Genomic DNA, 27,702 nt, shown 5'->3' with positions numbered 1-27,702 from the left:
ATTTTTACATTACGAGATGGCCGTGAACCTACGCGGACCAGTGGTGGAATGTCTCAGTGAATATGAAATGTCCCCATTGCCTCTTGTATGTTCAAGTATTTACATTTAGTCCCTAGCTGGCAGTGCTGTTTTTCTGAGACTGTAGACTCTTTGGGAAGTGGAGCTTAGGGGGAGGAAGTTGAATTCACCTTCAGGGAGGAATCTTGACAGTTATGCCTGACCCTGCTTCCTGTCCTGTCTGTGCCTTGTCGGCCCTTTTCTTCTGTGGTTGTTCCTATAATCTGTTCCTTTCTACCATGGTATCCTGTACCTTCAGACCGTCTGCTAGAATGAGCACTTCCTCCTTTGTCAGGCATTTGATTCTGGAGATGAAAAAGGTGACTACTGTGTCACTGCAAACACACCCCTCGCTGTGCCCACTGCCCTCGTCAGGCACCAAGTTCATGCCAGCCGGAAGGTCATTTGCATGTTACAGTTGGTATTAACGCGAGGCTTGTTTCCATGACTTCCTCTAAAGTTTATTTTCTATTTTTTTCCTTGTCGGTTTTAGATGGATCTTTTCAGCACACAGCATGAAAAGAATTTCAGTCAGAGAAGACACTGCTCTCTGTGAGGCCTTCTCAGTTCAGCTGTGCAGCAAAGGCTTCGTGCATGCACTCCTCTCGACTGTGAGGTGAGCTGTTTGAAGCTTCTGTCCTGACTTTCCCACAGTGAAGGGCTATAACTTGGAATTATTAACTGAAATAAATGCTTTCTCTCCTACATTGTCTTTGTTCAGGGTATTTTATCACAGCAATAGAACAGAAACTGACATGTATACACGCAGGCACTCACGCACACAGGAGTGGGGGGTCTTCATAATAATCACTCCTGAGTTGACCCAAGAAAAGAACAATGGTCCATTTCATGTTTAATCTAGATCCCTGCATGGATCTGCTGAGTTTCATAGAAAGGAATTGAGACTGAGTGCAAGCTGCCCTCTGAAAGAACTACAAAGCGGTCAGGGATTGCCCATGTGATACAATGTTCAGATGTCAGATGCATGAGCGGCTAACATTCAACACAAGGGAGAAGACGCTCCATCACATGAAGCCATTCAATCTGAGTAAAGGTAACAACAGAGTTATGATGTCACCTTTGCAACAAGCAGCATCATTTATCTCATTACCCTTGCTAAAACCTCCCTGTAAGTGGGAAGGGCAGGCGGACAGCAGTCAGAGCAGTCAGAGCTGACACCTTCCTCTGAGACCACACCTTCCAGCTCCTCGGATGCACAAAGCTGCACATTCCCAGCTAAGAATAGCTGTGCTTGTGCTGTGTTCTTGGGCTGTGCCCTTAGGGGCTGGCCCACCACCGTGGCGAGTGGGCTCAAGGAAACATGCTTTGATTAATTAACCTATAGAAAAGTATATTTCAGGGTTTTATACATATTAATCTCATTTTAAAACGCAGAGGGAAATATACTAAATTCAGGTTTAACAGGCTAGAAACTGACAGAAGAGTTTAAAAAACAATGAAATAAATAAGCACACACACAGGAGGGGCCACGGGTCATGTGGTACACACCTCAGCACCTAGGAGGAAAGGCAGGAGAATGGCTGCAAGTCTGAGCCGAGTCTGCTCTATACAGAGTTCCAGGCTAGTCCATGCTAGCCAGGGTTACACAGTGAGACAACCAACAACAATGGAAAGACCAGCCCCGTGCTGAAGTGCACACAACACTGCTGTGGAAGTCTGATGGAACAAGGAGCTGAGGCACCAGGCTGAAGTCACCCGTCCTCGTCACTGCTGCTCCAGGCATCCGTGAATGCTGGGTTCAACCTCGATTTGGTTGGAGCCTAAAAAAGAGAAGAACCTATTTTATGGATTTCATAACTTATTAGCCTCATAATCTATTATGAAATATGCTAGATTAACATCAGTTAGATCATTTGGAAACTGTATTACTGCTAATTTAAAAACAAAAGTAATGTGAAGATAATGTAAATTCATTTAAAACTGACAAAGCTGATGTCCTGCCTGGTGTGGTGTGTCAACTTGATAGAAGTTGAAGTTATCACAGAGAAAGGAGCCTCCCTTGGGGAAATGCTCCCTTAGGGAAATCCATGAAACTCAGCTGTAAGGCATTTTCTCAACTAGTGATCAATCGGGGGAGGGCCCAGCCCCTTGAGGGTGGTACCATCCCTGGGCTGGTGGTCTTGGGTTCTATAAGAAAGCAAGCTGAGCAAGCCAGGGGAAGCAAGCCAGTAAGTAACATCCCTCCATGGCCTCTGCATCAGCTCCTGCTTCCTGACCTGCTTGAGTTCCAGTCCTGACTTTCTTTGGTGATGAACAGCAATGGGGAAAGTGTAAGCTGAATAAACCCTTTCCTCCCCAACTTGCTTCTTGGTCATGATGTTTTGTGCAGGAATAGAAACCCTGACTAAGACAGCTGACTTTCCCAAACAACCTGCTTCCCCTCAGAAGCACACGCACAGCTCTATACAATGACACAGCTCACAGTATCTTCAAATCTGAGGAGAAGGTCCAACACTGACGCTGGGGTTAAGACTGAACAGATGGCCCTGCAGACTTCACAGTCCATCCATCACACAAGTGCCATAACTTTGTGCTGTTTGGATGAACTTTACTATTAGAAAAAAACAACCAGAATTTGAAGAATATGTTTATGAATGAGGATAATGTAACTCCCCCCCCCCCTTTTGAGACAGCTCTTACTCTATTGTCTAGGCTGACCCAAAGCTCATTATAGTTCTGGAGTTACGAGGGTTATAAATTCTTATGTGGGTGTTGGGAATCTAACCCATGTCCTCTGGAAAAGTAGCTGGTGCTCTTACCCACTGCACCATCGCCTGAGCCCCACTCAGTGTAGTTCTGTAGCTCAGCTGGCTCTCAGTTGTGCCAAGTCCCCCGCTCATCCTCCTGAGGGCTAAGATGATGATCACGTGACCACCAAGCCCAGCTGAATAATAAAATTTGTAATAAAAAAGTACTGTGGGCTCTTACATAGCCATGCCTCTTTGTTTGTTTGTTTGTTTGTTAATAAAGGGCTTAAAAGACAATCAGTTTTCTTGGATTAGGAATCAGGTCTGTTTCTTATTTGCTGGTTTGCATCTGGCTATTTGATCTGATCCAAATTCAACAGTGACCCAATCAGCATGCTTAGTGTTAAATTATCTTAGATACAATGCCTTTTCTAACAGAGAGAAACATTTTCTGTGAAGGATAACCCCTAAGTTATGTTTAAAAACGTGTTTCCTTCAGGATCAACATAACAGAATCTTACAATTCAAATGGGAAAGCCCGTGTTCCCAGTAAGTTCCCACATCAGCTAGATTAGCTAGAAAACATACTGTGACGTAGGCATGCTGCACTGCTGTCAAACAGACCAGAGCACATGCTAAGCTTCATGGCTAGCCACTAAGACGGATGATAGAATGATTTTACACTTGTCTCCAAATGTCTGATATAAAACTATGACTAAACTCCAGCTAACTGCTCATTGCCAGCCAGCAGAAATGGAAGCCTGAAATCTAATCATTCGTTCCTTGATCCACATGTTTGTTGATTCTCACGATGGTGTATTAATAGAGTAATTCCTTAGAGTGCAAACATGGCTTCCATCAAGGACGATATTTTAAGCTGGGTATGGTGGGACACGTCTGTGACCCTTCCGCTTGGGAGCTTGACAATTTAACTGCTAAACTAGGTTGTTCAGAAAGGGTTTCATCTCAGAGGCACTGTACTGGGAATGGGGTGACAATTCTCTCCTGTCTTTAGACTTTTAGTTCTGCCTTAGATGGCTACAAAAAATATCCTTGGGGAATAAAAGCTACACAAAGCTCATGTATTCTAATTCCATTGTGAAAGCCCAATGATAGTCTACTAATCATTTTAATTTCATTTGAAGATGCAGCAGAAAAACAAATTTATATTTCATTATGAATTATTTTTCTTTGGTAAACACAGAAACAAAAATAATCAAGATTTTGACACACTTGTGCATATATTCACTACTTACAGTGGTAAACACAGGTATCTGAACACATTACAATGTCACTAGTCTATTGTATTGCTAAAACAATCACAGATAAAACACCAGTCCAAGAGCTGCAGTAACCACACTGCAGGTGGATTTCATACATGTGTTGCTATTTGAGAGTCTGCTACTTTGTTTTTCTCTACAACAGCTCCTCCTAGTGGACATGGAGTTTGTGCATGAACAGCTGTCCTTCTGCCTCACCAGGTCTCTGGTTCTACAGAGAGCTGTGCATGTTATGAGGATGATAAAGTTTGGGTTCGAAGGTACCCAGCCCAGGACCCAAACAATAAGGCTTAAACCAAGCTTCACAGAGCTTCAAGTGTCTGGTGTTACTGGGAAGTCTGAGAGCTTTCCATGTCAGCTAGGGATACATCTATCTAAATGCAAGGCAGAAACAGCCATTTCCTGTGCCAATGTCAATTTTTTTGGGGGGAAAGGAGGTGGGCGGGGGCTGAATCTTGCTTTTGTAGCCCAAGCTGTTTCAGTCCTCTGAGTGCTAAGATTACGCCATGAGTACACACTCAGCTGGCTGCAGGATTCTAGATGAGAAGAAAAAAGCTGTAGTGTATCTTCCCTACACATCCCTGGCAGTGAGAAGTACTTAGGAGTTAGACTGGCTGGAGTTGACAGTGGCCAATTAGAAAGTCTGGTAAAAGCAAATAAATTCTTTAGATAGAATACAACAGGCTGCCAAGTAAACAACGACTCTAAAGATCTGTCATCTAAGGTCTTTTCCTTTCTATAGGTAGAATTAAATTACTCCTTTAAATCTGAGAGACACCCCTCAGGCATTCTGCTTAGGTTTGAAAGGAAACCTAAGAACAACTTCGGCTTGACAATCTGATGCACGTCCCAGGGTAAGAGCTGGTCAGGGCAGAACAAAGTCTGACCTAGGTTTGCCTATGCTCAGGAGGAAGCAGGCACATTTGTGTGCTCTGTGTTAGGCGGAGCCACACATGGCCTCCCTGGGAAATGGAAGTTACTCATTTAACTGCTGGGGGGGGGCGGGCATAAGTTAAATTGTAAACATCCACACAGGCAACCAGTTCTCTTTCTAACTGACTTCTCTGATGGGATAGACACATCGTACCTACACTCACTCATATGAACTTTTAAAGTTAACACTTCATAGGTATAGCACATTACATTAAACAGTTATTCAGATCTTAGAGTTGAAAGTAGGAAGGGACAGTATATTTTATTTTATTTATTTTTTGTTTTTAAAGACAGAGTTTTCTGCGTAGTCCCAGCTGTCCTGGAACTTGCTCTGTAGACCAGTCTGGCCTTGAACTCAAGAGATCTACCTGCCCCTGCCTGAGTGCTGGGATCAAAGGTGTGTGTACTACCACACCTGGCTTATTTTACTGTTTCTATTGAAAATTTATTTTTAATAAAAATTAGTTTTCTACTAAAAATAAAACATTTTTGCATGTATGGATATTGCCTATACGTATGCCTGTGTACCACTAGCATTCCTGGTGCCCACAGATGCCAGGAGAGGGCATCAGACAATCCGGAAGTGGAGTTACAGGTGATGGTGAGCCATTGTTTGGGTACTGCGACTTGAACCCAGGTCCTCTAGAAAAGTGGCCAGCACTCTTAACTGCCAAACCGTCTCTCTGGCTGGCACCAGTGTATGTGAAAGGATTTAGGCTTACAGCTCTAACACTTGAATATAAAGCTCAACTCCTTTCATCTCTGTGAGGCAGGGCTTCGCCGTGTTGGGTGGGATTGCGTCCATCTCAGTCCTCCCTACCAGCCTCTGAGCCTCTGAAACACGGGGTCACAAGCCTGTGCTCTGTACTCGTGTTTCTGCTTGTTTTCATTTTCCATGTGTACGAGTTGCTTTAGATGAGATGTCCAACCATCACCACAACCGTTTAGCAAGAGATAAATGAGCTATTTGTCACAAAGCATAACACGCTGCTTCATTTTCTTCTAAAATTCTTATCTCTATGCGATCTATCACAGTAGCTTTATTTTTAATTTATTACTTTAATTTGGCAAAAGTTGTTATACTTCCCAACATGACCCACAGATAGGGAGGTGTGTGTGTGTGTGTGTGTGTGTGTGTGTGTGTGTGTGTGTGTGTGTGTAGTTATTCTTCAAAAGCAGGACAAAATAATTAAATAAAAATACAAAATAAATGTCTAAATCAAACTATTCAAAGTCCAGTCATCTAAAGAGGCTGTATGCTAAAAACAACCAAGCCAACTGAGACGGGTGATGAGATCTGGACACACATGCTTGGCTTTGGCCAGTGGCCTAAGTATTTATGAACGTGCCTTTCTCCCTTTCATCTGGTTTAAGGTCCAAAGAAAATAACTTCCAGTCTCCACACTGGCTATCCTGGTACAAATTCAGATAGAAACTATTTGGCCAATAGCTACTCGATACTACCAAGGCTGTTACCCATGTTAAGCTGTTCTGGTGTCTTCTGACATGGCCCTCTCTTTATAAAGGAACTAAGGATATAACAAATATCTTCAAAATGTCAGACTTGCTTTATTAGTGATTTCTTCCATTTCTATTTGAATTGCTTTGAATTACCTACAGGGCTTCTCTATCTAAAAAAGAAAAAACTATACTAAATTATTTCATTCATATTTTTATATCCTGGAAGTTAGGATAAATGGAGATGTTTAACACCACTTTCCAGAAAGTTCCTGAAAGAGATAACATCTTAGACATGTTTAATTCCATAGCAGAATTCATGTTTAAGGACCATCACACTTAAGCCCGTCACTTAGTTAGTTTCTACTAGCATGGTAGATAGATTCCCCTACCACCCACCAGGAGAAGGCCCTAGGATATCATCACACTAGTGCTCAGTTTGAAAACACTACTTTATCATGTGCTTTGTAATGTAAAGCAAGAGAGGCCACTGCTTCAGGGCAGGGCTCAGACCTTTGGCTTCTGTGTAACACCTTCACCTAAGGCTTTTTATTCACACTGTCCTTCTATCTGAGCTGGGCACTGAGGTTGCAGAACCAAGTGTGAACTTGTAGAATCTGACATATGAACAGATACATTTTAAAATGTCACACACCATAACTCAAAAGCTAACTCCAGCTTTCTCCTGCCCACAGGAAGGAGCCTGCCATCCAGACTGAGCCAGGTACTTGAGCCAGGGCCATAGCTGACAGGCAGGCAGGCACAAAGAGCATTTATTATTATTATTATTATTATTATTATTATTATTATTATTATTATTATTATTATTATTTTTGGTTCTTTTTTTTTCGGAGCTGGGGACCAAACCCAGGGCCTTGCGCTTCCTAGGCAAGCGCTCTACCACTGAGCTAAATCCCCAACCCCATATAAAGAGCATTTATTTAGGAGGCCAAGGTAATGCTGGATGCATGTGTTGCTTAAGAATCAACTTAGACAAATACCATTAGGACTCGGAGACGTCAGGGAAGCTGTGTGCCATTCCCACTTAAAGAGGAACCAGGGCTCTGTCTACTTGTCAATCTTACTAAACTGTGGATCTTGCCAATGGACAGACATTGGTAAATGCTGCCAGTCCCTATTCCCCTGTTCAAAATGTGGTATGGAGGTCTGGGTAAGGGAAGAATCCCTAAGCAATTCTCCTCACTATGAAGCCCAAACTCTTCAGAATAGTGGAGAGGATGCACTTATTGGCCACTTGTGTCCTGGAGGCTTGACGAAAGGAGATACTATAGGAATACTTCTAGAAACCTACCCTAAAGCTAGTTAGAAATATGAACAACTTCAGAGAATAAATTTATATTGATATTGCTTAATATAATCAACAGAAACAGTTAAACATTTTAACTATGACATATATATGACAGAATACTATAGCATTAAAAATGTTTCCAAATAGCAGGTAGGCATGGTGGCTCACACCTTTAAACCCAGCACTCAGGAGGAAGAACCAAGTGGATCTCTGTGAGTTTGAGGCCAGCGTGGTCTACAGAGTAAGTTCCAGGACTGCCAGGACTACACAGCAAAATCCTGTCTTGAAAAACCACCAATCAAAAAAACAAAGTTTTCTAATAGTTGCTAATGACATGAATAAGGGTTAAAGTAGCATGTTAAAGAGAGAAGATTCTAAATTATATGAGAATGAGTTACTATCTTAAAAACAGTAAATAAAACCTTCACTAATTAAAATTGAGAAATTATATTCTTTTAATATTTTTCTAAAATATTATAGATATATGATAATAAATTATCTGTACAACTGGAAAATTGTAAGAATTGTTTTAACAGCTTCTCCCACATAAATAAGACACTAATCCTCATAATTAGAAATCACTGCACAGTAGGTAAAAATACCACTTACTTCATCGTCATCATCAGGAACTGGTTCATATGAAGCTGGCACCCAAGCGAGAATATTGCAGTCCCTGCTACCACTGTAAAGTTCCTGTAGTATAGAAAACAAAGGCTAATCAATTTAAAGCTGAAATGAGCTGTATTAAGTTTTGAAATGATTAGATTAAGCAGGTTAGTTAAGTTAGATTAATTCCAATAATTTAATTTCTATTCATTAAACAAAATATGATGCCCTTCATTTTGTTTTTAAATGTGATGCCTTTATATTTTGTGCATGATGTTGGCATAACTTTATAAAAATCTCCTGAGACTTCACACCAGTTGGTGCTTTCTACAGATGAGAAGACCGACTGTCCTACTGGGATCTCTTCAGGAACAGCTGATAGAATATGAAGCTTCACTTTATACTTTAAAATAGAACCAGGATGTGTCAGAGCTTACAAACAAGTGAGAAAGTCCTACAGAAATCCAATGCTTTACTTAGTTCTGTCAATACTTAGAAGCATATTTTAATGTTAGAGAAAGTAAAATGTATAATAGCTTTTGTCTGGCAAAGACCAAGGCATCTACAATAAAGACTCCAACGAGGAAAACACAAAGATCCATCGATTTACAGCCGTCTACCTGGCTGCTCTTCACAAGAGCTTCAAGACCCAACCCTGTCTGCTCAGACATTCATTGACTAGAAGGACCCGTGGGCTGACGCACAGTTGTGTCAATGTCTTTATGGACATACTGTTTGCTCTCCACTGAACAATTCCCCAGCAAAACTGAAAGCATTCTGATCACGCAGTAAAATAAACACACAGTGTTTCTGATGTGTCCAGTGGCTAAGTCTGGGTCTGAAGCAGATAAACACTTGACATTTGGCTGGGAGTGGTGGCATCTGACCGTAATCCCAGAGCTTGGGAAGTGGAGGCAGGAGGATCAGAAGTATGAGATTATTCTTGTCTACATAGCAAGTCTGGGACCAGCCCGGTTTATATGAGAACTTGTTTCAAAAAAAAAAAAAAACAAAGTAGAAGAAAACACCATAACACAGGCATTTCACCCGTGACAGCCCGAACCAGATGTCTGGCTGCTCAGAAACTGAGAGCAATCTGTCTCAGAATAGGTTTGGCTTTTGTTTGTTTGTTTTTTATTTTTGTTTGTTTGTTTATTGAGATAAAGTTTCATACTATAGCCCAAGCTAGCTTCAAACTTGCAATATAGCCCAGGCTAACTTTGAATTCATGACAACAATCCAGAATGCTAGGATTACCGGTGTTTGTGTTACCACAAACAATGTAATGTTTGTTTGCCTATTTATTTATTTATTTATTTATTTATTTATTTATTTATCTATCTATTTATTTATTTTATACATATGTATGTGTGCATGTATGAATGTCTGGCCTGTATACATGTATGTAAACCATGTGTGTACATGGTACCTGAGGAGGCCAGAAGAGGGTGTCAGATTCCCTGAAACCAGAGTTCCAGCCGATTATGAGATGCCATGTGAGTGCTAGGAAATGAACCCAGGTCTCTGTAAGAGCAGCAAATGGTTTTAACTGCTGAGTCATCTTTCTAGCTCACCTTTGGTGTAATATTAACTGACTCCTAGCCCTCTGCTAAGAAGCTCCTGCATAGAAGAAAGTTGTACTTTCTAGTCAGAGTATCTTATTACCTTATTTTAAACTGTGGTTATCTCAGAGGACTGTTTTCTTTGATCCTTTAGATGACCATGCACTATTAACATCAACTTATAGGTTTGAGGCTAGCCGAATTATATCTCTGGTACTTTAGAATTCTTTACTCAGAAAAAAAATTATTTCAACTACAACATATAGTAGTGTATATTAACTACTATATACTAAGTACTCGGGAAAGACACTGGCTTCAGAGTTGGAGTGGGGTCCTTGGGAGCCCCCCTGAAGATGCTGTGCAGAGCTACTGTCAAGTTGCTAAAGAGTTCTAAGAAAAAGTCATCAGTGGGAACTGGCAGAGTAAATATTTACCAGCCATCAGAATACACCATTTATCATACATTTTAACACAACAAAACAACCCAAACACACACAGACATACCCCAGGCTGAGGCCAGGAAAATAGATAACCAGGCTATTCTGGAAGCATGAAGAATTGAGTTCAAAGCCCTAGAATCATGGAAAACAGCTAGGTGTGGTGACACAATGGTAAATAGGCAGGCGCTAATCCGGATGAGACAGAAGACTGACAGGGGTAGATGATGGCCAGTTCAGCTTCGGGTTTAGTGACACATCCTGTCCCAATGAACCAGGGCAAAGAGTGATAGAGCAGAACACTGATGATCAACTCTGGCTTCCATCCATACACATAGGTATGTACACATGTACATGTGAATATATACCACGTACATATACCAAAACCAAAAGCCTGATCCAGAGTTAATATGAAGGAGAAAAGCAAGGATGTTCAACAAAACTCCTAAGTTCTATGACAATCTTCATTGCAAACCTGGCTAGATTTAGAATCATACAGAAACAACACGTCGGTTGGGTGTATGACGGTGTTTCCAGAAAGGTTCATTTGCTGAGGGAGCCCCAGCATGGATGTGGGTGGTATCATCCAGTAGGCTGGTGTTCTAGGCGGAAGGCAGAAGAAAGAAGCAAACATATCAGGGATCAATCAGTGACGGTTTTCCTAAGCTTCCTGACTGGATGCAGAAACAGGTCAGATAGCCCTGTTGCCCCAGCTCCCTTCTTTCCCCTCACAAACTGTGTACTTCCTAAGCAGAAGCCCAAATAAACCCTTCCCTCAGTAAGTTGTGTCTAGTCATGCATTTTGGTCACATTAGCAAGAAAAGGAACTAATGTAAGTATATTTAAGAGATTGTGGGGGCTGCTGAGGTGACTCAGTGGGTACAGCCACTTGCTGCTATGCCAGATAACTGGAGTTTGATCCCAGGGCCCTGAAGATGGAGGAAGAGAACTGATTCCTGTAAGTGGTCCTCCAGACACACATCATGGTATGTGACTTCCCATGCACAAATAAATGAAACTATGTGAGTTGCTAATTAAAAGGTAGTCTTTTACTAATCATTTCAGTACCTAGCCACTATAAAAGCATACTTATATTTGCATCTGGCAGAAAATAATTATTTTCAGATTTTGATATAGTTACACAAGGTATATTACATTTCTAAATAAACAAATAACCTAAAAATCTAACCTAAAAGATTTCGTTAGATTTTCAAAGGTTAAATGGAGTTCATATTCAAAGGGAAAACAATTTAGTCCCAATCACTTACACAGTACTATACTGATTTATTTACACTTCGTCTGAGATTTAGGCTGTCCTCATTAAATAAGTACTAGCTCAAAGGTGGATTGATGGTACCATACTTCAGACTGATTCAAAGTGTAAAACGTGAGGACAGACACACAACTTCCTGTTTTATAATCTGCCAGTCCTGTAAGCCTGCCATCTAAGCATTGTAAACGCCCCTAAGTATCAGCCTTACCTGGAAATTAGGCTGAAACACACAGCAGTCGACACTTTTGTAATGTCCCTTAAGCATGGCGAGCCGCTCTCCTGAGTAGACTGCATACATGGCAATGGTGCTGTCGTAGGGAACAAACACAAACTCTGAGCTGCAGCCATGGGAGACAGTGAACTTCAGCCCTTTCCTGCTGCTGTTACACACTTTCCCGTAGTTTACCTGCAGGATTAAATCACGTTACTCACCGCTAAGACCTCAGTTAAAATGGCAACAAAGATGAAACAAACATTTCATTTATTATAGCATTCTATAGAAAGGGCCTTTAAATGTAAAGAAATATATCTTAATAAAACTAGGGCCAATGATACAAATGTACAGTTTATATTTGAAGAAACAGAAACTGTGAATAAACCCACAAGGGACATATGATGCAACAAAGACAAACGAATCATTTCCCGCTGTCAAACTCTTTAGAACTCAATTCCTCTCCTCTCCCCTCCCCTCTTCTCTTCTCTTTCTTAACTTCTTTATAGGACCTCATGTACGCCACATGAGACCTTTAACCTTACTGCACTGCCTGACTTTGGTTTGACTAAAATTGTAAGAAACCTTCAACACTGGTAAAGAGTAGAGCATGTTATTGGTGTCATAATTTGGTTATTTCTTCAAGAAGGGATAATGGCTTAATATAAAACAAACTAGGAAGGAAGGTGTCTTTTCGGGTGGGCTGCCCTGTTCTTACATTTTTGGTTGTGAGCCTAGCCTTCAACATCTGAGCCATCTCTCCAGTCCTGCTCTGTTCTTAAGAATATGCTATGATACAACCCATACTGTAATCTGACCATCACAGCCATCTAAGTGTGAGGGTGACCAGTCTCAACACAGCCCTACAACCTTCACTTCTATCTGAACTAACTCACTGAATAAAGATATTCTTACTTCTCAATGTAGTGGCTGCTCCTGGGAATTTACTTTAAGGAAACAATCAGCAGAGAGTACTATGCCCAGAGGACACAGTGTGGCACAATGGCAGACCAACTGAAGTGTTAACTTATAATTGAGCTAGTACCTTCTGCCACCCTGTGGCAGCAGGGGTGCAGTCCATTCAATCTGAGTCTGTATTAACTTCTAAATCCCATCCTTCTCATCTGCCAAATAGAAATGGCACCATTTACCATAGTGTTACTATAAAAATACAAGGGAAATCATGCACATAACAGCACCTGGGAAATGGTAGCCAGTTACAAGCAGACTCATAGATTCCACGTGTTAGGAAGAGCACTCTTCCATTCCCACAGATGAGCCAGTATGTTCCAGTTAACTATGGGCAGACGTGGCTCCGGAAGCTAGCAATAGCAAGGGTCCATAAGTGGGGGGGAGCCTTAGGGCTGAGGGGAGAACAGAACACACATGATATGAAGGTAGGAGGGGATTAGTGGTGGTTAAAATGAGAATGGGAAAGGAACAGGAGAGGAGGGAGTTGGGTTAAAGAAAACAAAGGCTGTATGGAAAATCCTTACGGAGACCTTTTATTAAAGGAGTTTGAACAAAGATACCATGCATGGATAGTGCCTCCCACAGAAAACACAGCTAAGTAAAATCTTGCCAGACATGGGTTGGTTCTCTACAGGCTATTGGTTGGGGAGAGCCCAGAGGCCCTTAAAACTACAAGGGTATAGCCATTGCTCTTGCTTGCCCACCATAATGGTACAGCCCTACTGCTGAAGATGCCATTTGCCCTAGATGCAGTACATAGAGAAACCAAGTTAGACCTGACCCAGAACGTCATCTGTGCTATTGAGCTTTCAGTGTTGGAAGGTACTATGCAGGCTGCTAGGAAGAAAGGCCATTAATGAACCCTAAAGTCACTGATGATCCCTGAACGTAACAGTATCAACCTGCCATGAATGTGCCCACTAGTGCAGGAGTGGCACAAACCATCTAAGGGTCATCAACTGTTTCCTGGGTGGATTGGAGGCCCCAGTCGAAAGCACATAGCTTTGGAAATCATACCTCCTTGAGAGGACCTACCACGTATCTAAATATTTGTTCATACCCAGAGATTTGTGCTGCTCTCAACCTTGCTTTTTTTGCAGTGAGTAGTAGGTAATGCACAAACTCATCAAAGTGCTGAGAATAAGGGACTGTGTGTGCTCAGCCCCATATGGGACACCTGCATTAACCCTGGAAGACTTAGGGAACATCATCCCAGAGAGGGCAGAAAGAAGTGAAAGGCTAACTAACTCAATCAGTGTATCTTGGCTAGTGAAAGTCAGACTTAAATACCTCAAACATCATATCTAAACTCTGCTAACTAAACCACTGAGACATTCTGTTACCTAATATTTTTGTGCCTCGTAAGAAGTGAGGACCATATGTAGTGGCTATTCCTGGTTGTCAACTTGAGTATATCTGGAATGAACTACAATCCAGAACTTGAAGGCTCACCTTTGATCCTGATCTTGAGGCTGGGAGATACAAGTTTCTGACCTGGATCTTGGTATGGAGATCTTGAGGAATAGTGGTTATGAATCCCAGGAGACTAAGGCAAGGAGATCTCTGAGTTCAAGGTCATTTGTGATGAAGCAAATCCCAGATCTAGGTGCACACCTTTAACCTGGGACACCTTCTGCTCGAGATCTACATAAGGATACTGGAAGAAGGAAGAGTCTCTCTTTTTCACCTGCCTGACTTTTGGGACTGAGCCACTGCTCCCCACTGCAGATCCTTGGAAAGAACAGAGGCTCAGTTCTGTGATATCAGTCACATACGACTGATAAGGCTAATAACTGAATAGACCATACCAATACCTACTTTGAATTCTTCTGCTGCTGCTGTTGCTGTTGCTAAACATCTCTCCTTGTGGTACTTTACCTGCAGGAATTTGCTCCAAACTTGAAGCAAACTTTGGAGGCCTGGTCTCCAAATTTCAGTCTACAAACCATGGGGAGATTGCATCATGAACTATTAGGGACCCTTTCAAGCTTGTGTGAGGAAAAAATTTTTAAAAAATTCTATTTCTATGTACTGTTATCTAAAAGGTAAAAAATTAAGCTTTATAAAGCTTAATATGTAGACTAGATATTTGTATATAATTTATAATTAAGATATATTGGAAATGTGTGCTTATACTTATTTACATAAGGCAAAAACATACAATTATCACTTCTACTTGCCCTCTATTTGGTAGCACAGTATGAATTTTTATGGTGGTAAAACTGAACAGAGCATTAAGTAAATCATCACCCAATACCTAAACGTTACTAAATGACAAGAGTAGAATTTGGTTTCTGATTTGACAAGTCCTTCACAAACGTGAAGGCAGGGTTTCTCTTCAGTCCTTTTCCGGGACCAATGTCTATGTCCCTACAGATATCTTTGTAGGAGAGTCCTCAGTTAGCAGTGTTCTCTTTCTAAGAATAACAACATGAGAATGCCTATTGAAAATCCCATGATCCATTCTAAACTCTAGTCCATATATGGACTTACTAGCAAACCCCTAAAGCACAGTCTTTAAAGAGGCAAAGCTAGAATAAAACCATTTTACCCATGGACATATGTTCAGTACCGTCTGTATTTATCACAGTAAGCTTGGACACAGTGTAATCTGTCACTTCTCTACTGAAAGACCTTTACTAGCTGTCCCCCATCCTAGGCCTCACACAGGCCTCCAAGACTCAGCTGCTCAGGCATCCTGGACTTCCTGTTACATACTTCCTGTTACTGTTTATGGATTTCAACACAAGAACTCCCAGTTGCTCCTAGAGTATCCATGATGCTACCATATCAGTCCCTTTCCTCCCTAGATTAACTCTTAAGTAGCTGATTGGACAACTCTTCTTCTACATCAAATGTCGACTTCTCAATTAAGCCTTTCATGACTAGCCTATGAAACCTAGATACTCTAACTTCCTAGTATCTTTTCTTTTTCTGAGTTTTTACTGAGATAGGGTCTTGCTAGGTAGCTCAGGCTGGCTCTGAACTCACTAGGTAGTATATATATATATATATACTCCTTCCTAGAATAGAACCTTCCCAAGATCAAACAGGTTTTTCCTATGCTTTGTCTATTGCTGTATAATTATTGCTAGGCAAATAAGTAAATGCTGAATATATACTTATTAAAGAAGGTATGGGGGGTTGGGGATTTAGCTCAGCGGTAGAGCGCTTGCCTAGCAAGCGCAAGGCCTTGGGTTTGGTCCCCACCTCTGAAAAAAAAAAGAAAAGAAAAGAAAAAAAAAAAAGGTACGGAAAGAGAAGAAGAAGGCTGAGTAGGGACATGGTATAACCCAAGAAAGGGAAAAACCTAAAATATGAAGCCAATGCCCAAGGATTTGCCCTGAGACAGACAGAAAACCACTCCACATTGACTGTATGGGAGGCTGGCCTGGCAGGCACAAACCTCTGGGTCTGAGGTCACTACCACAAGCCAGACATACAGCATAAAAATACTAGTATTTATATAAGTAATCAGAGTGACTCTCTCAAGAATTTTAAAGAAAATTATCAGCTAGAACAAATGAGTTAAAAAAAGAATGTGATTAATTTTAAATGTAAGATTTGACTGTTGGTAACTTCATCTGTTTTCAATCTTTTAATAAGAAGCCACTTCACCAGAGGCGTAGGTAAGAGTGGGGTACGCAGGCATGCTGTGTGGGGTGGGTGGCTTGCCTTGACTTGAGAATTAGCTGTTTACCTCTAAAGCATCTTTCTAAAATATGTTAACAGCCGTGATGCAAAGGTGAAAGATGAAGCCACATCCATAGAAAAGTACCAAGCATACATCACAAACCCACTCACTGAAAGGCCCTTTGAAGTCTCTTACCAGTGTGTTGTCCCCGCTGGAGCTATTCCAGAGCCTCATTCGGTTGTCTGTGCCAACCGTGAGCAGGTGAAGCCCGTCACTTGTAAAACATAAGCCGTTAACTTTCCCATTGTGAGCAGTGTTTGCTGCAGTGAAAACACACATATTTGGTTTATGTTTTTCTGTATTGAGCATATATCTAAACACATTAAAGAATATCTAGTGAATTACTTAAACTATAACTTGACCATACTTTGGATTATGTGAACCAACCTTTAGATTAAGTGAACATAATAGGTGACATTAAAAGAACCATGAATACAGAGGAAAAGGACAGGCAAAGAAACTTGCTAAGTATACTTTTTTTTTTTTTAGTAAGTAAATGGTGCTATTAAATTCAATTAATTCACTACCAAAACTTTAAACACCTTTCGACCCTTATATATAGTCCCCCCAAACTAGAAATCATTTGACAAAGTATTAAAGATCTGTAATGGCCATGTCTGCCTGGAATCCCATCACTTGGAAAGCAGAGGGAGCTTCCTGTTGTATCCTGACACATTTCTAGCCCACGAGTGCATGCTGCTCTCCAGGAATGAAACCCTGAGAAACAGCCGAGCTGCAGTGTCACATGGTCTGCACTAACTTCCACTGATGCGACGTGCACTTTTTATGGTGACATGAAGGCACAAAACATTGATACTTCTTTAATCTATTGTAGTTTTCTATGTAAAATAGAATTTGTATAGCTGGCTTTAAAGGAAAAATATTTGCAAACCAAGTTACACAAGTTTTATGTTTGCAACTTTGGAGGCAAAAGCAGTCTCCACAGTTATTTTTATCTTGGGAGAAAGAAAACCATAATTTAGTTTGATTCACAAACTGATTCATGGTGAATGCCATTTACAAAAATCAGTTTTTAATTTGTCTATATATATATATACATATATATATATATATTTTATTTGATTTTAATGAAAAGAAAACCCACCATAAGAACTTCTGTATTTCTATATTAATATGGTCCTCATTACCTGATTCAACAGCTTGTGACTTTTTCCCGTTATGCTGGTCAAGAGTAAGCAAACATCCTGATGCTCTTCTCACATCCCATAATTTTACTCTACTGTCAGCGCTAAGGTAAAAAGAAGACGCATATTAACATACGTAGCTAGGATAATAACTCCACCTTTACTTTGCCAACTTGAGCACAGAGGTTTCACTCTGTCAGCCCAAATACATTCCTTCAATTGTACTGTATTATTCTAACAAATACTCAGTACTCGCCGGTCACCAGTACATAAACTAGTGAGATAGAAGCAAAGAGAGGTAATCTTTCTTATCAGATTTTAAGGACAAAATTCTGCTTTCTCCAGGGTCCTATCACACTAATTATAACACACTTTCTGTTATTTTTCAATTGTCATCTAGATAATCAAGTAGTTAGGGAATCTCATTGTTTAAACATTTATTTATCATTAATTTGGGGTTTCTTGTTTTTTACAGAAGTTTGAAAATAAGATTCATAAAGAAATTTGCTTTTTGTGGTCAAATTAGTCTTTGCTAAAAACTACATCTAATATCTTCTAGAAGCTAGACACCTTATCTTCTTTCAAGTGAAACAACAAAGGAACAGACAGAACATGAGTCAATTTCTCCTCAAAAAACTCATCTGGTAATAACATGTGCTCCCAGTCAGACCCACTCATCTATCCTGTCTTCATAAAGATTATAATAATAGTCTTTAAAATCTATGTTACATTTATTTACATGTGCACATGTATGTTTGGGTGCATGTGTGTGCTTGTGTGTACAAGAATGCAAGGAAAAATATCAGAGGACAACTTAGTGAGCTGGTTCTCTCCGCCCTGGCAGGCTCGCTGCCATCTTGCCTGACCTATTTGTCTTCTGACAGCTACAGTCCAGTTGTCACTGTACCTCAGTAATCACACACTTTTACCTCCTCAGGTCACTGATCCTTGCGACAGTTTTTTGTGTATATGATTTTTCTTTCCTTTTAGCAGGATTTCCACAGCTTCCAACGTTGAGGTACTTGTTCTTTATACACCAAAAACTCTCTGTCTGTGCCATGTGATGTTTAGATTTCTGTGGCTGGGTACGGCTGTAGTCTGTTTCTTGAACTGAGCCCGCTGCCCAGCAGTCCTCTGTACTGTAACTAGCCATTCTCCCACAGCCTTTACAACCTCACTTCTAATCCATACCCACCCTCACACTGTCCAACCTCACCAAGGACAAGTAGTCCTGCTCTCTTCCTGTACTAGCTACTGAAGGTCTGCTGCTACTAAGGCATTTCAGAATGTTCTGTAGGCAGTGATCTTTCCTTCTTTAGTCTGTCTCTTTCTGAAGTTACTATCAACCTGTGTCTCTAGTACAATACTTGGAATAGGTGGTAGCCACCAAATACTAACAAATTAAATCAATAGATAAATAGGTACTTTATATCAGAGCAAAACTTCTGGGTTAAAGAAACCACTCCTAAGTGTGTCGTGTTATACTTCCATATAGGAAAGATCACAATTGTATTACTAGCAGTGTGGATTCTGTTGCTTTCTCTGGGTTCTGAATGGTGAATGTCCTCAAGACGGATATTCATGCAAAGGAGGGCCCTGGGTAGGCAGACAGTTCACAGATAAAGCCTGCAGCATGAGCATGCGGACTTGAGCGTAGGTTCCCTGCAAAGCCAAGTGCAGCAGTGCGCTTCTGTAATCCCAGAGCTGGGAAGAGGAAAGCAAGCCAGCCGGCTACCTGAACTGATGAGTTCAAAGCTCAGTCAAGAGCTTAATAAATCCAGTGGAGGATGACAACCCCAGTGTCAACCCCTGGCTTAAACACTCATACATGTGCACCTGCACACATACAAAAGATGCAAAGGATGTTTTCTTTGCTGATATGAACTGAAATTTACTGCTTAATGTTTCATTTTCTGGTACTAACTATATATGACAAAATTTGTATCTTATGAAAATGCAATTCTCAAATTACTTCTAATTACTAATATTAATATAAAACCAAATAAATTGTACTTTACCTTGCTGTTGCCAAGATATAGTCATAGCGTGGTGACCAGGAAACTGCCAATATTTCCTGTCTGTGACCTGCAAATACAAGTGAATGAAATATTAAAAAAAAAAAAGAAGAATAAGAAAGCAATAATTTTGCCTGACTCAGAAGCCAACAAGCATAAATAGTAGTGAATGAATAAGATCACATCTTAAACATGCAGTGTCTTCATTTAAAGACCGGTGCCAGGTTTCCTGGAAGCCACCCCCCCACCCCCCCAGAGCTGAGGACCGAACCCAGGGACTTGCGCTTTCTAGGCAAGCGCTCTACCACTGAACTAAATCCCCAACCCCTCCTGGAAGGTTTTAACCCAGGACTTTTACTGTAAAAGGACTGACTTCTATGTTGGAAAAAACACAATTACTTATTTGTATCAATCAGTCCACATCACTGAGGTGTCTATCTCTATAACAGAAATACATGGCAATAAAAATTAAGTATTTTAAAGAAATAAGAATATTTTACAGTTTCTTATAACATTTTAACAGAAAAAAGAAAAAGCTCTTGACTGAAAATAGCATGTTAACAGTTGTTTCTAAAACACTGAGATGACAATTTCATAGAATAGTTTTACCTAATGAACTATTCAAATCAGACACTGCATCTGCCTAACTTTTCAATCAATTGAAATTATTGATGATGATACCAAAAATGCTACCCACTGGGCTGCAGAATTGGTCAATGGTTAAGAGCCTTGCTGTTCTTGCAGAAGATTGGGGTTTGATTCCTAGCAACCACAAGGCAGTTCAAAGCTGTAACTCCAGTCCCAGGGAAGCCTCTCTGACACCCTCTCTGACCTCTGAGGCCACCAGGCATGCTTGTGGTGCACATACATACATGTAGGGAAACACTCATATACATGAAATTATTACATAAACCTTTTAAAAAGATTACTTATCCCATCAAGTTGTTCTGATAAATTTATGTTTCTCAGAGATGGATTAAAATGTGCATTTCTGAGTTACATCCCAACATTTCATTGTTTAGAATTAGATGAAATAATATGGATAAAAATTATTGTATTTATATTAGTGTACTTTTCCCAGAGTTTTGCTTTATCACTTTTTTCCTAAAATATTTGTACTGAGGAGGAAAAGATATTTAAGTATTAAGAACAAAGCTTCCTCATTAGCCACATTATCAAACAGTAGTCACAAGACATTTTTCATGTCTCATTTTCTTTACTCGTTTAATGATTTTCATTTAGAAACAGCCCAAGGCTCTGAGTTGGATTTTCTATTTCCCATAGCTTTTGAGTTCCCCTTGTAGTCATTGTTCATAGAAATGTCTCAACAGCTTAGTTTTACAAGAATAATGCACAGAAGGACCTTTATTTCTCTGTTGACTTAACAACTAGCACAGAATGCATCAGTCATGACATTTACAAAGAATGCATTGTTAATAATCTTTCTTCTTACTCAACAGTTTACTCAAAGTAATAGTTGTTCCATATTTAACAAAAATACCCTGTAGAATGTGAGAACAGGATCCAGACTTTAAGTCACAAAGTTGTACCTTGGGTCCTCTAGTTCCAACTGTTAAAGAAAAAAAAAAAGAAAAGATTTTATATAATATTTATCATACATTATAAAAAAAATCCCAGCAAATTGCCACTAAGAATCCCAGCATTTTCAGTTTCCCTACACAGAAATAGAAAAGGCAAGCCATAATGCATTTACAAACATCTAAACCGTCTGTCTGTCTGCGTTGATTATGACTGAGAAATGGACCTGTGTGTGCACTCTGCTTATAGGAGAACTGTGTGCTCCATTGCCTAGTGATCTTACAACAGCACAGTCTATATAGGTTGTAGGGCTGTACAGAGACACCGAGAAGTAACTACAGTGAATATCACAAGGGAGCCTCCATCAGCATTCCAGGGGGATGTATCGTTCTCTGCCATGTTATCACATGAAATCGCTCAAGTTCACACTGTTGCTATCCCTCCAATTGCTAGGTCAGCGTCACAGCAACTGATCCAGGCTGAACAGATCTTGCTCTTATAGATGAAGCAGCTGTGGAATGCAAACTGAGACCAGATGGCTCATGCAGGACCCGGGAATAATGGAGTCCTGGGACCAGATACCTAATTACTAGGTTAACAGCCTTTCTTCTTTATACATAAATGTTTTGTTGTTATTGCGAGAGTCATATAAATACTGTTCACTTTCCATAACAGTGTTAAAGAGAAAGTTTTCCTCTTATTGTGTTAAACAGGAAAAATTATCAGATAAAAAATACATTTATGTAGTGATTGTGCGTGTGTGTGTGTGTGTGTGTGTGTGTGAGAGAGAGAGAGAGAGAGAGAGGGAGAGAGAGAGAGAGAGAGAGAGAAAGAGAAATAGGACATGTGCGGAGGTCAGAGGACAACCTGCTGCAGTCAGTCTGTCCAAGGATCAAATTCTAGGTATCAAGCTTAGCAGCAAACAGCCCTACCCACTGAGGAACCATAGTTTGTTCAAGTTGCCATATTTTGTCCATATGAAAATACCGGAAAGATTAGTGACTTAAAAGGACTCCTCAGAGAACAGACATGGGCTCTCCAAAAGAAGCGAAGCAAAGGAGAAAAGAACGGGAGAGAACCATACTCCCGGTCTGTGAATCCTAGCCCTTCGCACGTGCTGGACCCACCTGCACTAGGACATAGTGTTAAAGTACTCTTTTCCTGGGTTAAAGTTTTTCTGGGTTAACACAACTAACTCTAAAATGGGCGAGTTTTCCATATGCTAAAAGGCAAAGGATGTGTACTCACCTGCTACCAGACAGTGCTTGGTGGCTGCTGGGGACATGTGATGACTGTAAACTGTTTCCTCAAAATTAAACACATCTGCAGCCTGTTAACCAAGAAATGTTTAATAAAAAAAAAAAAAAAAAAAAAGTAAAACCAAAGCAAGAATTCTTCCTACAACTTAAACATGCTCTTAATTGACTATTAGCAATTTATCAACTAAACCATGGCAGGTCCCAGAAGTTAAGGAAAGACAAGCCTCTGGCTCACCATTCCTCTCAAGCAGGCTGGCATCGACATCAATGAGCTAGCTAGCTCTGCCTCTCACAGCCACATGGCCTCTTTCCATCCCATGATGCCAATCACAGCCCCCGAAATCATAAATGACAGCTATCTGTAACCACAGTATCTCCTTTTGGCTTTCTTCACCAACCAACTACCGTAGGATCTGGAACAAGCCCCTAGCATCCCTCCTGTCTACTTTTCCTCTCCGGCTTGGACTATAAAGTCCAACACAACCAACACCCCTCTCTGTTTGTTGCTATCCTATTTGTCAGACCTCTACCCCAAAGCCTCCTCTTTGAATCTACCGCCACACTGATGTACAAAAGGGCCGGCAAGCTTTTCCTGCAGTTTTAATGAGCAAAGAGAGTCAGACATCTCTGCTATCGTAGTGTCAAAGCAGCCACTAGCACCTAATGAAGATGACTGCATTTTTTAAAAGATTTATTTATTTATTTATTATATATAAGTACATTCTCACTGTCTTCAGACACACCAGAAGAAGGTATCAGATATCAGATTTCATTACAGAGGGTTGTGAGTCACCATGTGGCTGCTGGGATTTGAACTCAGGACTCTTTTAACTGCTAAGCCATCTCTCTAGCCTCATGCCTATATTCTTAGTATCACTTTATTTACAAGATATCCTGAGTCAGACTTGCCCACAGCTTACTCTTGGTCAGTCTCTGGTTTACTCAGTGAAACCCTGCAGTTAGCAGACGGCCTTACTAGAAGGGCACTCACTGCAGGGAGGCCTCCGTATGGACGGCCAGCCCACAGTGCAGATCTCACTAACTAGTTGTCTGCAGTATCCTGCAGCATCTCCAGCTCTCTCCACTGTTCACAAACATCCTTCCTCAATCACAACAGGTGATCAGATCTTTTAGTTCAAAGAGAAAATAAAAGCTCCTGAATCTGAGCTCTCCCAATCTCTTACGCAGCCAGTCATTTTTGTTTGAACATTCTGTTCTTCATTTCCATGCAGGAAAGACAGTCCATGCCCAGTTCACAAGCTCATCTCTCTGCTTGTGTCTAGATCCCCTCAGCACTGTGGCCAGCTTCCGCCTACAGGCCACCAGTGGGTTATCTCTGACTACTGTCCTTTCTAGTTCATTCCCAGCAGCACTGAAGGCTAAATCTTCTTCATCTTAGTATCTATCCCCAAGACAAAATAAAGAAATATCACCTCTCAACTTTCTTTCCTCTTCTTCATACCAAATTTAGCAATCTTTAATCACCGATGCTTCTTTTTCAGATTATTTGATTTAATTTTATGTGCACTGGTGTTTTGCCTGCCTTCATATCTGTGTGAGGGTGCCAGATCCCCTGGAACTAGACTTACAGGCTTGAGTGAGACACCATGTGGGTGCTGGGAATTGAACCCAGGTCCTCTGGAACAACAGCCAGTGTTCTTAACCACTGAGCCATCTCTCCAGGAACTACTTCCATTTCTTAACTCAGTGTAATCTTAGCTTTGTTTCAGTATCCTTATTCACACACTCTTACACTATCCCTGATGGCCTTGTTACTGACCAGCTAGCTGACCAACACAGATGTTCACCCCACTGTCCCTGAAATAGTCTTTTCCTGTCCGTTACTTCCAAGGATTTGTTGCCACTTCTTCTGTGCTACAACCCTGGTCCTTCTTAGCATTTTGTTCTACATAAGCTTCCTCTCTGCAGCTGAATGTTACTGACTCACAAACCTCTACTTTCTGTGTAGATTCACTCCCAAATCAGATTCAAATACATCAGTTCCTAGATTATCTCCAGATACATTTCTTGCAATCCCTTTGATCATAATAAACTATCTAATTCCCATTCCAGAACTGAGAACCATTCTTGTGTGTGTGTGTGTGTGTGTGTGTGTGTGTGTGTGTGTGTGTGTGTTACTGCGACTCTGAAATAGGGTTTGGCTCTCTAACTGCAGCGGCCTTGAACTCACAATATAGGACAGGCTGGCTTCAATCGCATGACTCTCCTGCCTCCTTACCCTCCCAAATGCTAGAATTTATAGGCATATAAACATGGCCAACTGCTACTCTGTCTCTCAAAAACTATCCAACTCCTGCCTTCTCAGTCTTTGCTGTACATAAAAAACGACAAGTGCAATGTTTATAAAGCTGAAGTTACTTTCCTAGATCTTTCTGTCTCTGAGAATCATCCTATAGGAGTCTAGATTTCTTAGCAGCTTTTCAAACCCCTTGAAAAGAACTTTGCTGGTTTTGCCAATGGGAGATTGGTTGGACCTCAAAATACCCCACTGTGATCAAACAGGAAGTTCAAAACACGCACTTATTCTTTACCACGTATGCTTTGTTGGCTTTGTTTTTGTGAGACAGGGTCTTGCTACAAAACCCTGGCTGGCACAGAACACAAGAACACAGAAAACACCAACTCAGAAGAGATGTCATATTTCTATAGAGAGGTTTTACAAGTACGAAGATAGAAAGCTGAGAGAAAAGAGAGGTACTGAAAAATTTCACTAATTATCTTATAATTCTTATCTTTGCTATATATATATATATTTTTTTTTTTATTAAACTCTAAAAACTTTATTTTCCTGCAAGTTTTTAGATCAAGAGGGGAAAAGTCTAATTCTATTCCTTAGCTCAGAGTGTTCAAATAATAAAGGTATTTGCTAAGGTTTTCTGTGCTGATTATGTGCTAGATATTTTATGTCTGTTGGTAAATAAGCCACCTAGGATAGATGGCACCATTCTAGGAGGTGCAATCTTGCTGTCTCTTACAGATGAGGGCACAGAGATGCATGGTTCTTTGGCCATCTGTCCACTGTCGGAGAGCTAGTCAGCAGCAGTTAGTTAACCAGGGTATAACTCTCCTTAACTCTCCTGCACTTATATCTAACACTCAGAACATCTTAGCAAAAGCCCATCTAATACAGTTGAAGACTCAGTTTTCCATTATCCTACAAAGCAACCTGGAAGGGTTGTTAATGTTCTTACCTGCAATGTGTTTGTATCCCATACTTTCAGAGTTTTATCAAATGAGCTGGATGTGAACATGCCAGTGTCATGAGGATACCACTGAACCGTCTCCACGCTGTATTTGTGGACATCAGGATGGCTTCTACAAAACAGCAACCAAGACTTAGAGACTTCAAATCTGGGGTGAGTTTCAAATGTATGATTATGAAAAAGAAGCAGGCTCGGGGAGGAAAATAGGGATTTTGATGTTAACATCACACATCCTAGTCCTACCTGCTCACGTAGGGAGAAGGATGTCTAGGCATCTCCAGATCAGTTCCCACTGTGAGATGTGGAGGCTTGCCTTCTCCTGAGGCTCACCACGTGGGGTATGCTTACTCCTGCATTATATTGTATTCTGTGTGTGTGTGTGTGTGTGTGTGTGTGTGTGTGTGTGTGTGTGTGTGTAAGAAAGAGAGTGTGTGTTTGTGAGAGTGTGGGTATATGTGTGTGTGTGTGTGTAAGAGAGAGAGAGAGAGAGAGAGAGTGTGTGTGTGTGTGTGTGTGTGTGAAGAAGAGCTTTACAGTAGACTGCCAAAGTGCCTTTTTGTGAAACATACCTCAGATCTCATCTTGCCACTGATTGCCACCTTGTCTGACAGGCTGGTATTGTAGCATGCAGCTTCCTTATCTGGGCAGTACCACTAATGAGTTTTCTCTCCTAGTGGCCTACACAGCACCTTCCTACACTGTGAAAGCTAGCTAGCTGGGAAGACACTTGCAGGTCAGTTCCAGCTTGATTTCTCAGAGTCCAGCTGTACCGTGTCTTCAGCAGTAATGCCTTATCATCTAATTAACTGTGGGCAACCAAGATTAATAACAGTAGCCTAGGGCCTCCCAGAGTTGCAACACAGTATGGGACCTGCTTTTTAAGAGGCTTGAGCCATGTACACACTTTCAACCCTAATCGAAAAGGAAATTAAATTCTAAAGTGCTGACCTTGAACTCAGAGATCTGCATACCTCTGCTTCCTAGTGCTGGGATTAAAAGTTTGTGCCACTACACCTAGCTTTAATTTAATAATTTTAAATTCTGATATCTGAGATTAAAATTTAGCATTAAGTTTATTAAATAATGAAATATATACATATTTTATATGTTTGACACATATATATACATATTTTATATGTTTCACACACACACACACACACACACACACACACACACACACACACACACATATATATATATATATATCTCCCCCAAAACCAGGGTTTTTCTATGTAGCCCTGGCTATCCTGGAACTCAGTTTGTAGAACAAGCTGGCCTCAAACTTGGATATGTGCCTGCCTCTGCCCCCCAAGGACTGGTTTAAAGGCACTGAGTAGGCCATCATTGCCTGGGCTTAAACTGAGCTAAACTGAGTTAGCAGACAGACAAGAAAGAGGGGCATGTGCGTATGTTGTGAGAGGACTGCCTGCATATTTATGCACCCTGTTTTTAATCTTTTCCCCATTAACACCAGTTGAAAACTTAGTCTGCATTTATAATTAGCTGAAAGATTCATACATAAGCCTTATACTAAGTGGTATTAATATCATAGCTACTAAGATATGCTCTGTAGGCACAGAACAAAATGACACAAAAGCCTTTTTAAAAATTCATTTGAAAGCTGACACAAAACTGTTTGGAGGAAGTCACATGACAAAAATATATTGAATTTTGATTGTTTTCAAGAAACCATCAAGAGATATCCATGTCAACTGAAATTCTGTTTACACCATGCATATGACTGCTACTTTCACTGTTTCCATTTGATGCAAACGATACAAACTGCTTACATATTCATGAGTTACACTTTCAAATACACACCTGCCAACGGAACACACTGCTTTACATGTGTAATAGGGCTGTCTGCTGGCGTTCTCAAGGTCATAGAGTACAATCACACCATCGGAACCACCTGACAACATGCTGACAACAGAAAAGTCACATTAACCACTGTGGGAAGTCCACCTACTGATGATGCCTTCATAACTGCATGCCTATATGCCAGAAGTGTTAAGACAGC

General features: G+C 40.7%; 1 protein-coding gene across 16 annotated transcripts in view; it reads right to left on the bottom strand.

Moving 5' to 3' along the window:
• Positions 1 to 496: 496 nt before the first annotated feature.
• The window catches only part of Ercc8 (ERCC excision repair 8, CSA ubiquitin ligase complex subunit), a 37,250-nt gene continuing 10,044 nt past the window's right edge, over positions 497 to 27,702 (bottom strand). Inside the window, exons 3-14 of one of the 16 annotated variants that reach the window (XR_015662480.1) lie at positions 27,504 to 27,605; positions 25,671 to 25,794; positions 22,448 to 22,529; positions 21,162 to 21,230; positions 19,664 to 19,730; positions 17,649 to 17,749; positions 16,636 to 16,760; positions 12,880 to 12,958; positions 11,832 to 12,029; positions 10,418 to 10,485; positions 8,355 to 8,438; positions 497 to 1,838 (exon numbers count right to left, since the gene is read on the bottom strand). Coding sequence is in view for 4 of the 16 variants with exons in the window: in XM_087621671.1 (XP_087477797.1) it covers positions 1,817 to 1,838; positions 8,355 to 8,438; positions 10,418 to 10,485; positions 11,832 to 12,029; positions 16,636 to 16,760; positions 17,649 to 17,749; positions 19,664 to 19,730; positions 21,162 to 21,230; positions 22,448 to 22,529; positions 25,671 to 25,794; positions 27,504 to 27,605 (1,042 nt within the window). In the remaining 12 variants the exon portion in view is untranslated. 16 annotated transcript variants of the gene reach the window in all.

Source organism: Rattus norvegicus, chromosome 2 (genome assembly GCF_021556685.1).
Source record: "Rattus norvegicus strain SHRSP/BbbUtx chromosome 2, alternate assembly SHRSP_T2T, whole genome shotgun sequence".
NCBI classification, from domain to species: Eukaryota; Metazoa; Chordata; class Mammalia; order Rodentia; family Muridae; genus Rattus; species Rattus norvegicus.
This window is presented reverse-complemented; position numbering and strand designations above follow the sequence as displayed.